Genomic DNA, 12,773 nt, shown 5'->3' on the forward strand with positions numbered 1-12,773 from the left:
GTTGTCGGACTCATAGTATTTAAAATCGTATAAATAATTCTGTTGCACAAACTATAGTGATGCAATTTCTTTTGAATCAAATAAAATCATGTTAGAATGAGCTAAAACAGGTTTAATTTATACCAAGTTGTGTTTATTAAAGAGTTAAAGTAGAAAGAGTTACAGCAAACAACTGGACAAAGGTAACTAACCTAAACCAAGAGAGTGCAGATGAACCCTCCTCATTTATGTACATGTGATTATAACTGATCATTACCTCCAAAGCCAAAATAATGAAGTTGGTCTCTCTGTTGGCCTCTAGTGGTTGACTGCAGAAAAACCCTCATGCTATAAGTGCTGAAACTCAAATATGATCAAATAAAGGTTTCAACATTTGCTTTATTAAGACGCAAGACAAAGTTTTGTTTTCTAAATGTTGTTCTTTAAAACTTAGTTTTGTCAGCTGAAATTGTCAGGATTTTAAGTACACACTTAACAACAAATTTAATAAATATAACATAAATGTGGTTCAGCAGTAGAGTTTCTGTTTGAGAATCCTTGCTCCACCTTCTCCAGCCTTTGACCCTGTGGTGCAAACTCAGTTTAAATGACTGATCTCACAGTCGCTTGTTCTGTTATTGTCAACACTACTTAACGAGTGTCCGTCACTAATTTCCAGCTCAAGTCCAGTCAAGTCAATGTTTGTTCATGTGGCTTATTTTATAGCCATAACACTGTTGACAAAAGTGCTGAAGAGACTCAAAATATACTAAACAGAAAATATATTTAATTTAAACATGTTCCTCAATGTTTTACCTGAACTACATTCCTGATAGATTAATGTGAAGTGTATTCCTCATTGGAGAAAGTAGGCCACGATAACACAGTGAGTACCTGCTGGAGTTCGGTGAAGCATAAATTAATGAAACAGATGTTTGAAAAAAAGGAGAAAAAACATGCAAATTTAATAGATCTGTGTGCACCAGTGAATGACGTAACATGGGTGCTTTGCTTTCTGTAACATGCTCTCTCCTCTTGCTCCTTCAGAGGCTTATCACTGTGTGCTGCTGTGGCTCAGGTGGGAGAGCGGGTTTGATTCGAGTCCCAGCTTGTCTAGTTTGCATACCGAGGTGTCCTTGGGCAAGACACTGAACCCCAAGTGGCTCATGCGCCTGCAGTTTGTAAACACTGTGAAGAGCTGTGTATATGTTTGTGTGAATTGTAAAGCACTTTGAGTGGTTGTTAAGACTAGAAAAGATAAACAACAGTTCATGGATTGCTTGTTATTACCTTGCCTAAAACAGGATGACAAGACACCGTTATTCAGGAAAAGAATAAGTATAAAAAAGAAAGAAAGAGTTGCAGCTTCATTAACAAAACTAAACAAATAAACCATTCTGAAGCTTTCTCCAAGATTTAGAAATAAAGGTAGTCAGCCTATTAGCATTTAAACTACACAATCAATCCCTTCTGTCATCATCAGTGCACCAAAGCATTTCTTGTAAGATAGATATTCCTAACTCATTGTAATAAGAGCAACACAGTAGAAAATGTGTCATTCTCAACCTGTTGTATTCAGGGATGTTTTACATCAACCAACTTCATGGGCCAGAGGAGGAATTCATATTCTCAGCTGTACGACTGAAAACCTTTGACTTCTTAAATCTGCTGGAACTCAAGATTCGGTGCCGTGAGTGGGCTTGATTTGAATACAGGTTCATCATTTTGGTTTTTCTTATCCTGTTCTGAGGAACTTCCTAATAATTGTGTTTAAGCTGCATGATAGATAATATCTATTCATATGTGGTTATGAATTTTTCAACAAAAACAGCTTGACGCTCTGAAGTCCAGGGAGAGTTGTGTGATTTCCTCCAAATAAAAACCTTCTTATTGAGCCTGTTTTTAGATTTATCAACCAAACAATTCCACAGTCTCATCATCTCACATTTAATCTTATTGATCCAACTCATATCACCCTGAAGAGGCCAAAGTAGGAGCAAACGTATAAAGGCCTCAAACAGCATGCAGCTCTGCTCTGTGTCGACTCTATTGAATATAAATATGTATGTATAATTCAGTCTGTTTACCATTTACCTTCTGTGACAATGATTAAGTAACCTGTTGCAACTCGTAACATTCTCTCTCTCTCTCTCTCTCTCTCTCTCTCTCTCTCTCTCTCTCTCTCTCTCTCTATCTCTCTCCCACTCTTTCTGTGTTTTTGTGTGATTTCAGTGCCACCTTAGAAATCTGCTCACACTCACCATCTGGTCCTCTCCTCGTTTCTCCATCTTGCACATTGCCTAAAATAACTCATATTCACGTCTGATTGTGTTTTCACGACAGTGTGTCACACATATGCACAGCTACACACGTTGTGAGCACAGGCGCTAGGTAGAAATAGAACGGGTTTGCAGGCAGTCGAAAAATGAAGGAGCTGGAGAAACACAATAACGCTCACTGAGGTGGAGATGGAAAAACTGTAATCCTGTAATGGTACCAAAGGGATAGAGCAGACTAACACTACACAAACACAAATGCACCCATGTGATCACCCACACACACATTCACACAAAATTAAATTGTATTATTGAGCACAGGGACTGAACTGGAAGGGATTCTGAACCAAACACACTCACACACTCACACATACATCAGCAGTGACAGGGAATCATCCCTGAAACAACTGCAGGTGTAAGAGATTCATCATTTAGCCCAAGGCTGGACCGGACAGGAAAGAAGGCGAGACAGATGGAGGAGTTTAACCACAGTGAGAGAGGCTGACCTTCTTCAGAGAGGGGAGAAGAGGGGAAGGCGACAAGAGTGCAGAGAGAGGAGGGGAAGAAGGGACAGTGTCAAAGACGGAGACGACGCTCTGGAATAGCTGTCATCAATCTTCTGTATCTCTGCAGACGCAGAAATCTCGGCGAGTGTGAGCGGCACTGCAGCGTGTGCGAGCCAGAGATAGAGGAGGGAGGGGAAATAGAAAGAGAGAACAGATTAGACTTATTGTACTGCATAATAGTGAGGCAGGTGCGCGAGGTTTAAAAAAAGAATCACACCGAAATCAAATAATGCAGAGGGAGAAATGACTGAGGCGGAAAGGGAGAGAAGCTGTAATCATGTTCAATCACTGCGATAAAGCACTGATAAATGAAAATACAAATAAACCTTTCAAACTGCAGGTGGGTGTCATCTTTTCTGCAGGAAAGTTAAAACATTTGTATTTGTCCATAAAAAGGCCCTAAAGCAGACAGGCTGTTGCGTATTTTAATTAACTATTAATGAATTAATCAACCAAGCTTCTATATGAAAGCTAATCACATAAACCTGTTGTATTATTATTATTATCAAGAAATCACAAATAATTTCATAAATGTGATAATGAAACTTTCAAGGTGCAATTGATAGCAGAGATTAAAATACTACAAATGATGGATTAAAACCAAAACAAAGATGTTATTACAGGTATTGTTACACTACTGAGTAGCTTAACAAATGTGTTAATTTAACTGCAGACACACATTGACATTATTAAACCTTGTATTGTGCCAGCACTCTTGAAACCACTCACAGTATGTATAAGGAATCGTAGGTTAAGGGTTCTCTACAATTTCCCAGTCAGGGTAGCGATACACAAGGAACACAAAGTGCTATATCACACAACAACAGCAAACATATCTAATAATAGGATGCTTTGGAAGTGCCTGAACAAATGTGACTTCTTTTTTTTTTTCAGCGAGAAAACGCTAACACCTGCAGTGCTTTAGAGTTCCAGAAAAGATTGTTTGAACCCTATTCTGCTCTCAAGGGGTATAAGCCATAGACAGTCCATGCCGGTATAAGCAATGAGGGGCGGCAAGCACTGGAGCAACGTGAGTCATATAGTTTCATAAGAGATTCTCTCTGCAACAGAGCGAAAGGAAGGTAAGTGATATAAACATGACATTTAGGGGTTCCTGTTACAGACTGTAATCATCATGTAGATAGATAGATAGATAGATAGATAGATAGATAGATAGATAGATAGATAGATAGATAGATAGATAGATAGATAGATAGATAGATAGATAGATACATAGATACATAGATAGATAGATAGATAGATAGATAGATAGATAGATAGATAGATAGATAGATAGATAGATAGATAGATAGATAGATAGATAGATAGATAGATAGATAGATAGATAGATAGAAAGATAGATAGATAGACCAACTACTCTCCAACTAGTGTCCTTCCAGCGTTTAAAGCAACACTGGGTCACTTTTACTGAGCAGCAGTGCCCTCTGCAGCCACACTTGGAGACTGTTTCTGTTTCTTCTAATTAACTGTTTGTTGTGTAAAGCAAAATAAAAGCCAGTCAATGTGTTAACCTGAGTTCTGGCTGTGTCGTCTTGATAACTCAACTGTCAACACCAATCGACAGTGGATGTTACCCATGATCCCCGTCTTCCTGAACCAGAAGAGCTACTGCTCTAACAAAAAAGCCAAACTCTGTTTAGAATTCTTCATATTTTAATATCAGAGATAAAACGCTGGTTTTTAATGTCCATTTGTTCAAAGTGAGGATTTGGATTATAAACCAGTGAGCTGCTGTTTAAAGGTAAAACAGTTGCATAGTGTTTCTTTTTCAAAGGGCTTTAACCCTACACCAGAGTGTAAGGGTGATCTCTGTTGCTCAGAAGATTTATTGTGGTTGTGTTTTCTAACCGTGCTGTTTAGCTGAATCTGAATTGGACTTATGGACTGAAAAGACAGGCTTGTAAGAATTTTGTGTTACATGCAGCTGCTTAGAATAAACTGAGCCTTTTATTGATGTAAACAAACTTATACCACCATCACTAAGCTTTACTCTAGTAACTTAGTGGTTGTAAGGTCAGTCCCCGTAATAGATGTCTAATAAGATGTTAAATTTCAATTCTGTGCTGATGGTCTTGGGGACTATTTAATATTATATTGTGAATTGTAAAGTAAATTTTTTACTTATTCATACATCTTAGTTATTAGTGCGATCAATTCACCAAGCAAGGAGCCATCAGTAGTTTGATTTGTTACTGAATACAACCAGGCCGATGAAGCTAGAGACACGGAGGGGTACTTGCAGAATGAGACCAGAGGCATGTGCCACACATCTGTTCGTGAATAGGCTTGAATGGCTGAACACTTGTCTGGCCGTTTTCTGAGCCTGCTTCCAAATCCCCCCCCCCCCCCCTCTTGTTCTGTGTCCTTCAGGGTCTTTAGAAATCTCCTCACTAGCGCCTGGATAAGTGTTCACAGCCGATCACACACATATCTTGTTTTCCTTTGGAATCTAGGCTGCATGTACTTCTTAATTACTTGCATCAGATTGTGTTGAGGTTTGGTTTAATCTACTAGACTGAAATAGCTGGTGTTGTTTTGAAGAACAAAAAGGAACCGGTGAATTTTATTTATTCTGAAAAATACCAAACATTTTGATTACATTGGCCATGTCTCCCAGGAATTATAAAAGAACTTCGCCCTTGGATGAAGATGGGTTAGAAACCCAGTTGTCAGTGTTGTTGTGTAGAAAGAAGAAAATCTTCTGGCTTGTAACACCTCAATATATATCTATGAATATGGAATTGAAATACATTTTTAAAAAATTGAGATTCCCTTTCTTCATTTAATATGAGGACACAAAATACCACCATGCTCAACCTTTATGTTTCTCTGTATATCCGCTTTGCTTTGACACCTAAAGAAGGCATTCGTACTGTAAATATCGCTGTGTCACGATTCAGTGTATTTCAACCCTATGCATTGATTTATTTAATTCGGACTGTAGAAAAAGTCCCATTACATTTTGGTCCTGGGGAGCAGACTGCCGCGTACCTCAGGGCCACACTGGAGCTCCCTCCAGCCAGCAGCCATCCATGAAATGAGAAAATCTATAATGCATTTAATTCTGTTCACTGTAGATCAAGGCTATGTCTCCCAATGGCAGCGCAGGGACTGGTACAACACTAGATCAACCTCATTCCAACCCTACTGCAATATCCAAAGGTACAGTCACTGTTATCCACATGGTGTTGTGCACCATCTCTGCCTCTCTCTCACACTTGTGAGAGCATTTGCACTGTTGTCTTCACAGGTTATGCTGTATCAGTTGCATCCCTATGTACATCTTTGTATACTCTGTTCTCTTTGCAATTACTTCCCCCCATTTGGCCCATTGCACCTCCGATAGAGACATATACGTCTTAATCAAAAGTGGATCTCATCCATCGCCTCAAGAATATTCAGCATGAACAGGAACAAATGCATAAACATGCTCAGACTCAAGCACAAAACCTTTCCTTCTATTTCCCCTCAGGCTGATAAAAAGGGTCAGCGCATTATAGCTCGATCATCTTTATTTCTTATAGCCAGAGTGAGGTGCTTCAAGGTAGCTTCAGCTGGGAGGGATGCACTCACAGTCTTACTCAGATGCCCTCACAGCGGACTGCCCTTTGAAATTAGCCACAGACAAAGAAACAGAAACAGGCAGATTTTCTGGCAGAAAATTCACTAGCCCTCACTTTACCTGGTTATCTGTATCCCAACTTGGTTCATACTCATCTGGGAGGTTGCATGTGTGTTTGTGTGTGTGCTTGTAAGAGATAGATACATTTTCTGACCATTTTGCTATATACAGTACTCATTGTGGCCGGATTTAGTTGTAACAGCTGTATAGTCTGACACATAATAATAGTATTCAGTAAATGCTAAATGGACAGACTCGATGTTACACATGCTACACGATGACTGTGCCAGGCCATTGACACTGTTTATGTGTATGTGTCACATTCTCTCTGGGCGACTGCCTCCCAGTATTCTGCTGTGCCGTCCTGTGTGTCACGTTGGCTTGAAGGCAGGTCGAGCCTGATGATGTCAGTGGGCCTTGAATAACTAGGCTAACGCAACGTTGGTTGGGTTGCGTATCCCTACCATGGATCCCTATCAGTCCGCTCATCAATTATCTAGAACAACAAAGGAGAGTGTGACAATGGCTATATCTAAGAATGGGTACGAGAGAGAAACATTGGTATGGTGATGGGCTTCATTAAATCTCATCAGGAACAGTAAATAAGTAGATGAGGGACAATGGCAAATACAATGAACCACAGGTTTAGTTCTCACTCACTGTACTAAGTAGTAAAATATAGAGGACATGTCCCAGTAAATTGCATCTTATGGTGTCATATGGTGTCTCCTGATACTATGACAGATGAGCATTGAGATGGCAGGACACTTGCCCATGACATTTGAAAGAATATAATTGCAATTGTTAATTTTTAATGTTGAATATTGCACATTAAAACCATAAAAATATTAAACACAAGGCATGGTTATTTCTCAGGCAGTATTTTGTGCATGGATAAAATGTATATATATATATATTCGGGAAGTTGAAACTTAAAAAGGAGGCCAATGCAAAACCCCACATATTAAAATAAATGACTTTTTTTATTTCTTTACTTTAATATAGTTCAATTTATTTCACACATCATAAATACAAAAAAACATGAGTGGGGGGAAGTAGTGACTTATATGAAAACTACACCAGAATATACTGAAAAATAAGCACAACACAAAACTACAAAATCTTCAATACAGGTTATATATTAGTATAAAAGAGGAAATGGTGAGTGGCAGCTTTTCAGTGTCGTTTTAGGTTTATAGTTTTACTTATTGGTGAAATGATGAGAACACCAGTTAATGTTTTCACTCAGACCAACATTGAATGAACTGTAGAACTGGCACACTGTAAACGTAGACAACACACTACTAGAGCGGGTGTGCCGTGTCCCAGAAAGAAGTCAGGTGACTCTCTGATTTATGTTTTCACTCGTTCTTACTAAAAAAACAAAACCAAGTGCAATATTTGTTTGCTTTTATTCCCACAAACGAGGCACCGAGTGGAATCCATAGGGGGGCCGCTTCCCGATCTATGTGACGCCGATCTACATCTATTCTGTCGTGCCTGGGAGAAACCGTCGTGAACGCGCATGTCAGGCTCGCTGCAGAGATCCTCCGCGGATCCCACGACTGGTCGCGGGCATGATGTTGACAGCGTGCGGCTCGCTTTCACGCGACTAAATCGATGTCAGTTCCGGGACGAGATCACATGAATCAGGGGGTTTGAGCACCGAGTCCCCGTCCCCCTGCTTGACCCTCTTATCCGCCCGTGGAGGAGCAGGACGACTCCGCCAGGGCCGAGGACGACGTTGAACGCAACCGATGGAATCCCCAGCCGCTGCCAGACGGAGAAACCGAAAGGGTGGACTCGTTATCAATAATTAAAAGAAGAAGAAGGAAGAAGGAGAGAGGAGAAGAAGGAGAAGAAGAAGAGGCACCGTCCTGCTGCTGAACTACTCGGGGAAGATGCATCTGCACCAGGTGCTGACGGGAGCCGTGAACCCGGGAGACTGCTGCTACTCGGTGGGCAGCGTGAACGACGTCCCCTTCACGGTGAGGCTTTATATTCCCCTGTCAACCCGCTCGGGAGGAGTCCCAGCCCGGCAGAGCTAGCCGGGCAGCTAGCCGCGTTAGCTCGTCTTGTATATATCGGCTGGCTTAGCGAGCTGTAAGCTAGCCGGGTGGTGTGCTAGCCCCCAAAAAAACTGCCGCAAACGACGGGTCGAGCCCACTCGGGAGGCGTCCACACCCCCCCCACAAGCAAACCCCTCCAAGCGGGTGTAACCGCAATGAGCTAATTCCCTGTAACGCCGTATTATGATGAACAGTGAGCGCTAGCCACTCAAATGACCTTTAGCTGCATCTCGTAACGTAAGAATTACCGCAAGGGAATCCCTTTGCGCAGCGATAACGCCGATGATCGCGACGTGTATGCACGCGCTAATGCACTTGCACACTACAGGTGATCGTGCACGGGGGTGTGTGTGTGTGTGGGGGGGGGGGGGGGGGGTTGGCATGGATGTGACAGTTGCACGACTGCATGCGGTTTCACTGTGGATGCGGGACTAGCTAAGCGTGCTAACATTTGGCGTTAAATCCCCCTCACGGATCATTAGCTCGCTGTCAGTCCAGCATCAGCTGCGCCAGCCGTGACGTAGAGAGCCATATATGGACACACGGGCTGGAGGGCTGAGTGGCAGTGTTGTGGTGCTGAAGGTACTAAACGTGCACATGCGTCCCGCCATCTGTCGGTGCAGCATAATAAACTTTACAGTTTGCTTCACCCAGTCTGTTTGTGCTGGAGAGATACATCAGTAGCGCAGCATTCATGTATTTGCACGCATCACACATTGTACGCCAAACCAAAGTGTCTGTCTGTTATTTGTGGACATCTTTGGCTTGTTTGTGCGTAGTCTTTGTCTGTGTGAGCTCTGGCTTCTTCCCAACTTCTCTCTTTGTGCCTCAAGATGACAGCGTCCTGATATGCAGTCAATCTCTTGGGATGGCACGTAGGGAAAAGGTGCACAAGAGTTTTTATTCCTATAGGTTGGCGATTATAGTTCACTGACAAATTCAAATTTAACCATTATCTACCCACCACTACGCCGATGGAGGGTTGAGTGAAGTGTTTGAGTCCACAAAGCAGCGTCGCAGCAAAATCCAATCCAATTGAAGGAAATGGTGACTCCTTCTTCAAACGTACAAAAACAACGTACAAAAACATAAAATGCCCCGACCCCCAACTATCCCTTTTAAAGTAGAGAGTGTAGTGGTTATTCAGCTCTTGTACTGAGAGCAGATGATTAATGATAATGACTGTATTGAGAGCTGGATGATCTTTCATATCACCCCACAGGGACCAGCCCCCCTCACAAGCCATCACTATGTTGTCTTCTACCTGAGTGGTTTAATATTGTGTTGTCATCTTGACAAGTCCTTTAGGGGGGGATCGCAGATTATTAACCACAGTGTTTAATATGACAGAGCAATATTTTCTAGTATTCACCTGAAGCTTAGGGGTTTCTCGTTTCTTGAAGGTGCAAAATATGGTGCTTCAAGTCTTAACTTGTAAAATCAGAAGAGATAAGTCTTTAAGTTCAACACCCAGATGTGGAGCAGAAACAACGCGACTGCATCAGTCAAACTGAGCAGCTATGGTACAGGCTACCATTCACACATGGTAAGAACATTCAGTCTTATGGCTGCCTAATCTGGGCCTGGTCTGTTCCGACTGCTTATCAGTGAGTTGTCTGTCTTATTTTTAAACATTTATTTTCATTTTGATCAGAATCCGACACCCCCCACACACCTCCTTACTTCCAGAATCCCTCAGTCCTTTAAAATGTATAGAGGTCGACTAACAGTGGATTTTAAAGGCTGATATGATCGTTTGGAGGATAAATCATCAGAGAAGTGAATTTCCTCTTTCTCAGTTTGTGTTATCATGCATGACGTGTTTACCTTTAGCAGTAGGCTGGCCCAAGTTCTTTGGCATATTACCTTTTTATTAATTGCATTGTTGGAATATATTGAATTTACGATTAATTGTTTATAAAACATTTGTAATTAGCCAAATTGATTAATTGGTCAACCTGTAGAATATAGAGCATTCATTTCTTGTCCTGTTCGTTTCTGTCAAAACTACAGAGTGGGGATGTCACCCACTGTCCTGTCACTGACCCCAGATCCAGGCAGTTTGAATGTAACCAGGCGGGCTCTGTACCTGAGGTTATAACTGCTCAGCAGCACAGGACAGAGCTGGTGGTGGAGCTGAAGCCTTGCACGTTACCAGAGGGCCCCGGTTTCTGTGCCTGGTGTTTTCTATCTGTGTCTGAGAGGGTATTTGAAGAACAGTAGACATCACGTCCAATGCAGTTACACTCACACTGACCCCTAGGGCTCTTAGGCCAGACCCTGACACACACACACAGCTAATCTACGGCATCTCCATGCTATTTGCTTGTGTGTTACGTGGCTTCTGCAACATGTAGTATGGATGATGAACTGTGAAATACTGCCCTTTTGTTGCCAGTCCAATTGGGTGGGGGGGGTATAGTTTTGTGTTGTTGAATAATAGAATAATAGACAAAACTGAGTAGGATGTGAAGGGACATTATGGCACGAAGTAGGAAGAGATCTGTTCATTATTTAGGCAAAAGAAAATGTTCTTCTTTTTCATAATTGCTTATTTCTATTTCAGATTTTTGATTGTTGAAGATGGCACGTGTTTTGTCAATTAAATGACAAAAATGACCGAAACGATACTGTCCACATTGTGTTTTCATGGTTAGAAAGACAGTTGTTCTGCTTATCTACCTTTTGACATGTTCAGGTTCCTACAAACAGCCTGTGGGGCTGATATGCAGAGTTGCAGATGTGCGATCTGCTAAGAATAGCACAGAGGGAGAATACATACTTCCACTAAGTCTGCAAGGGTGTGTTCTCTAAATTGAATTATTCTAATACATTTGGATCTTGATCTACATTAGAATACAGATATTGTCAGATAATACAGAAAAGTGATGCCAATTAGCTGGAGATGGATTTGCAGTGTACTCAAATATTGTCTAGGAATATTGTTTCTGTATATTGTGCCAGTATGAATTTTGTCCTTCGCATTAAACGTGTTATCATTGTCCTGCAACAAGTGGACATTTGCATGTGCAGTGGTTACATTTGCAAATGCAATCAGTAATGGCTGTTTATACTTTAATACTTACGTATTTGTCCACCAATTTCCAAATATGGCATCAGGTCACCAGTGAATATGCTTTTTATAGATTATCAATTATGCACCAAATTTCAAAATGAGAGGAAATCTGGAGGAAATTCATGAAACAACTGCTATCTCTCGCAGTGCCAGACCCTACTCCAGTAGCTTTATTCCTTTATTTGTGATATGTAAAGATACACATTGTTTGAAGCTCTACAAAGAGACTGGATGCAGCCTGTCTATCGGTCTACATTGTTTTAAGTTGGATATGTTATGACCATCAGACAGAACAGAGAAACATGGAAGCCGGGCCTGGTGTGGCTGTTCATGTCTGCTGCTTCACTGCAGTCATGCTGCAGAGAATAACAGAGCCCATATATTCTGGTTATAGAGACAGTGAGATCAAAGTACAAGTCTGTGCTATGGGTTTTTCAGCAATAATAAATAAAGGTTATTACAGGTCAGAACTAACCAATATTTGCAGCTAAGGGTTTTTACAACAGCTCAAAACAAGCACAATCATGGAAATGGTACATATGGCAGCAGCTGTGACTGTTATTTGACCACATGATTGCGTTAGGCAAGTGGCGTTTGATGGAGTCAATGCAGAAGTGAGCTCTCTCACTTCCTCTCATCTGCTTTCATTCCCACTGCACCAGACTGCATTGGCTGCTTTCTATCAAAATGTATTTACCATGAAAAACTGCCACACCCCAGCGTCATGGCGTTTACCATAATGCAAATAGTATTTCAGATTAACAAGCAAGATGTGAACTGATTTCTGTAGCTGTCATCAGTATTATAGTTGTGTCACGTAGAAAAGGAGTCTTTCTACGTTGGCTTTTGAAAGAAAGACAAAGGGGCTTCCCAGAGATAGTCACTCGTATTATTCATATCATCTGTCTATACTGTATTTCATGATAAATTCAATGAAAATATAAAATATATCTCAGATAATGATAAAAAACATTATTTAAATAGATATTGTCAAAAATTTTACAAAATAACACCATTACATTACATTGTTTTTCTGCTCTTCGTGGGTGCAGTGGCTGTGTTGTGGGGGTGATGTGTTGCAGAGAGGTTTGTCCAAAGGGAGCAACATTCTTGTTGTAAGCAGCTTGTATGACTGCTTTGAGGTTACACTCCTTTATCTTAGCT

General features: G+C 41.1%; 1 protein-coding gene across 4 annotated transcripts in view; it reads left to right on the top strand.

Moving 5' to 3' along the window:
• The first annotated feature begins 8,021 nt into the window (after positions 1-8,021).
• Positions 8,022-12,773, top strand: part of dmxl2 (Dmx-like 2) — a 34,858-nt gene continuing 30,106 nt past the window's right edge. For all 4 annotated transcript variants that reach the window (XM_062408912.1, XM_062408829.1, XM_062408671.1 and 1 more), the window contains exon 1: positions 8,022-8,452. In XM_062408912.1, the coding sequence (XP_062264896.1) occupies positions 8,366-8,452 (87 nt within the window). In that variant the 5' untranslated portion in view covers positions 8,022-8,365. The remainder of the gene's footprint in view (positions 8,453-12,773) is intronic.

The sequence above is a fragment of the Platichthys flesus genome, chromosome 1 (genome assembly GCF_949316205.1).
Source record: "Platichthys flesus chromosome 1, fPlaFle2.1, whole genome shotgun sequence".
In the NCBI taxonomy this organism is placed as follows: Eukaryota; Metazoa; Chordata; class Actinopteri; order Pleuronectiformes; family Pleuronectidae; genus Platichthys; species Platichthys flesus.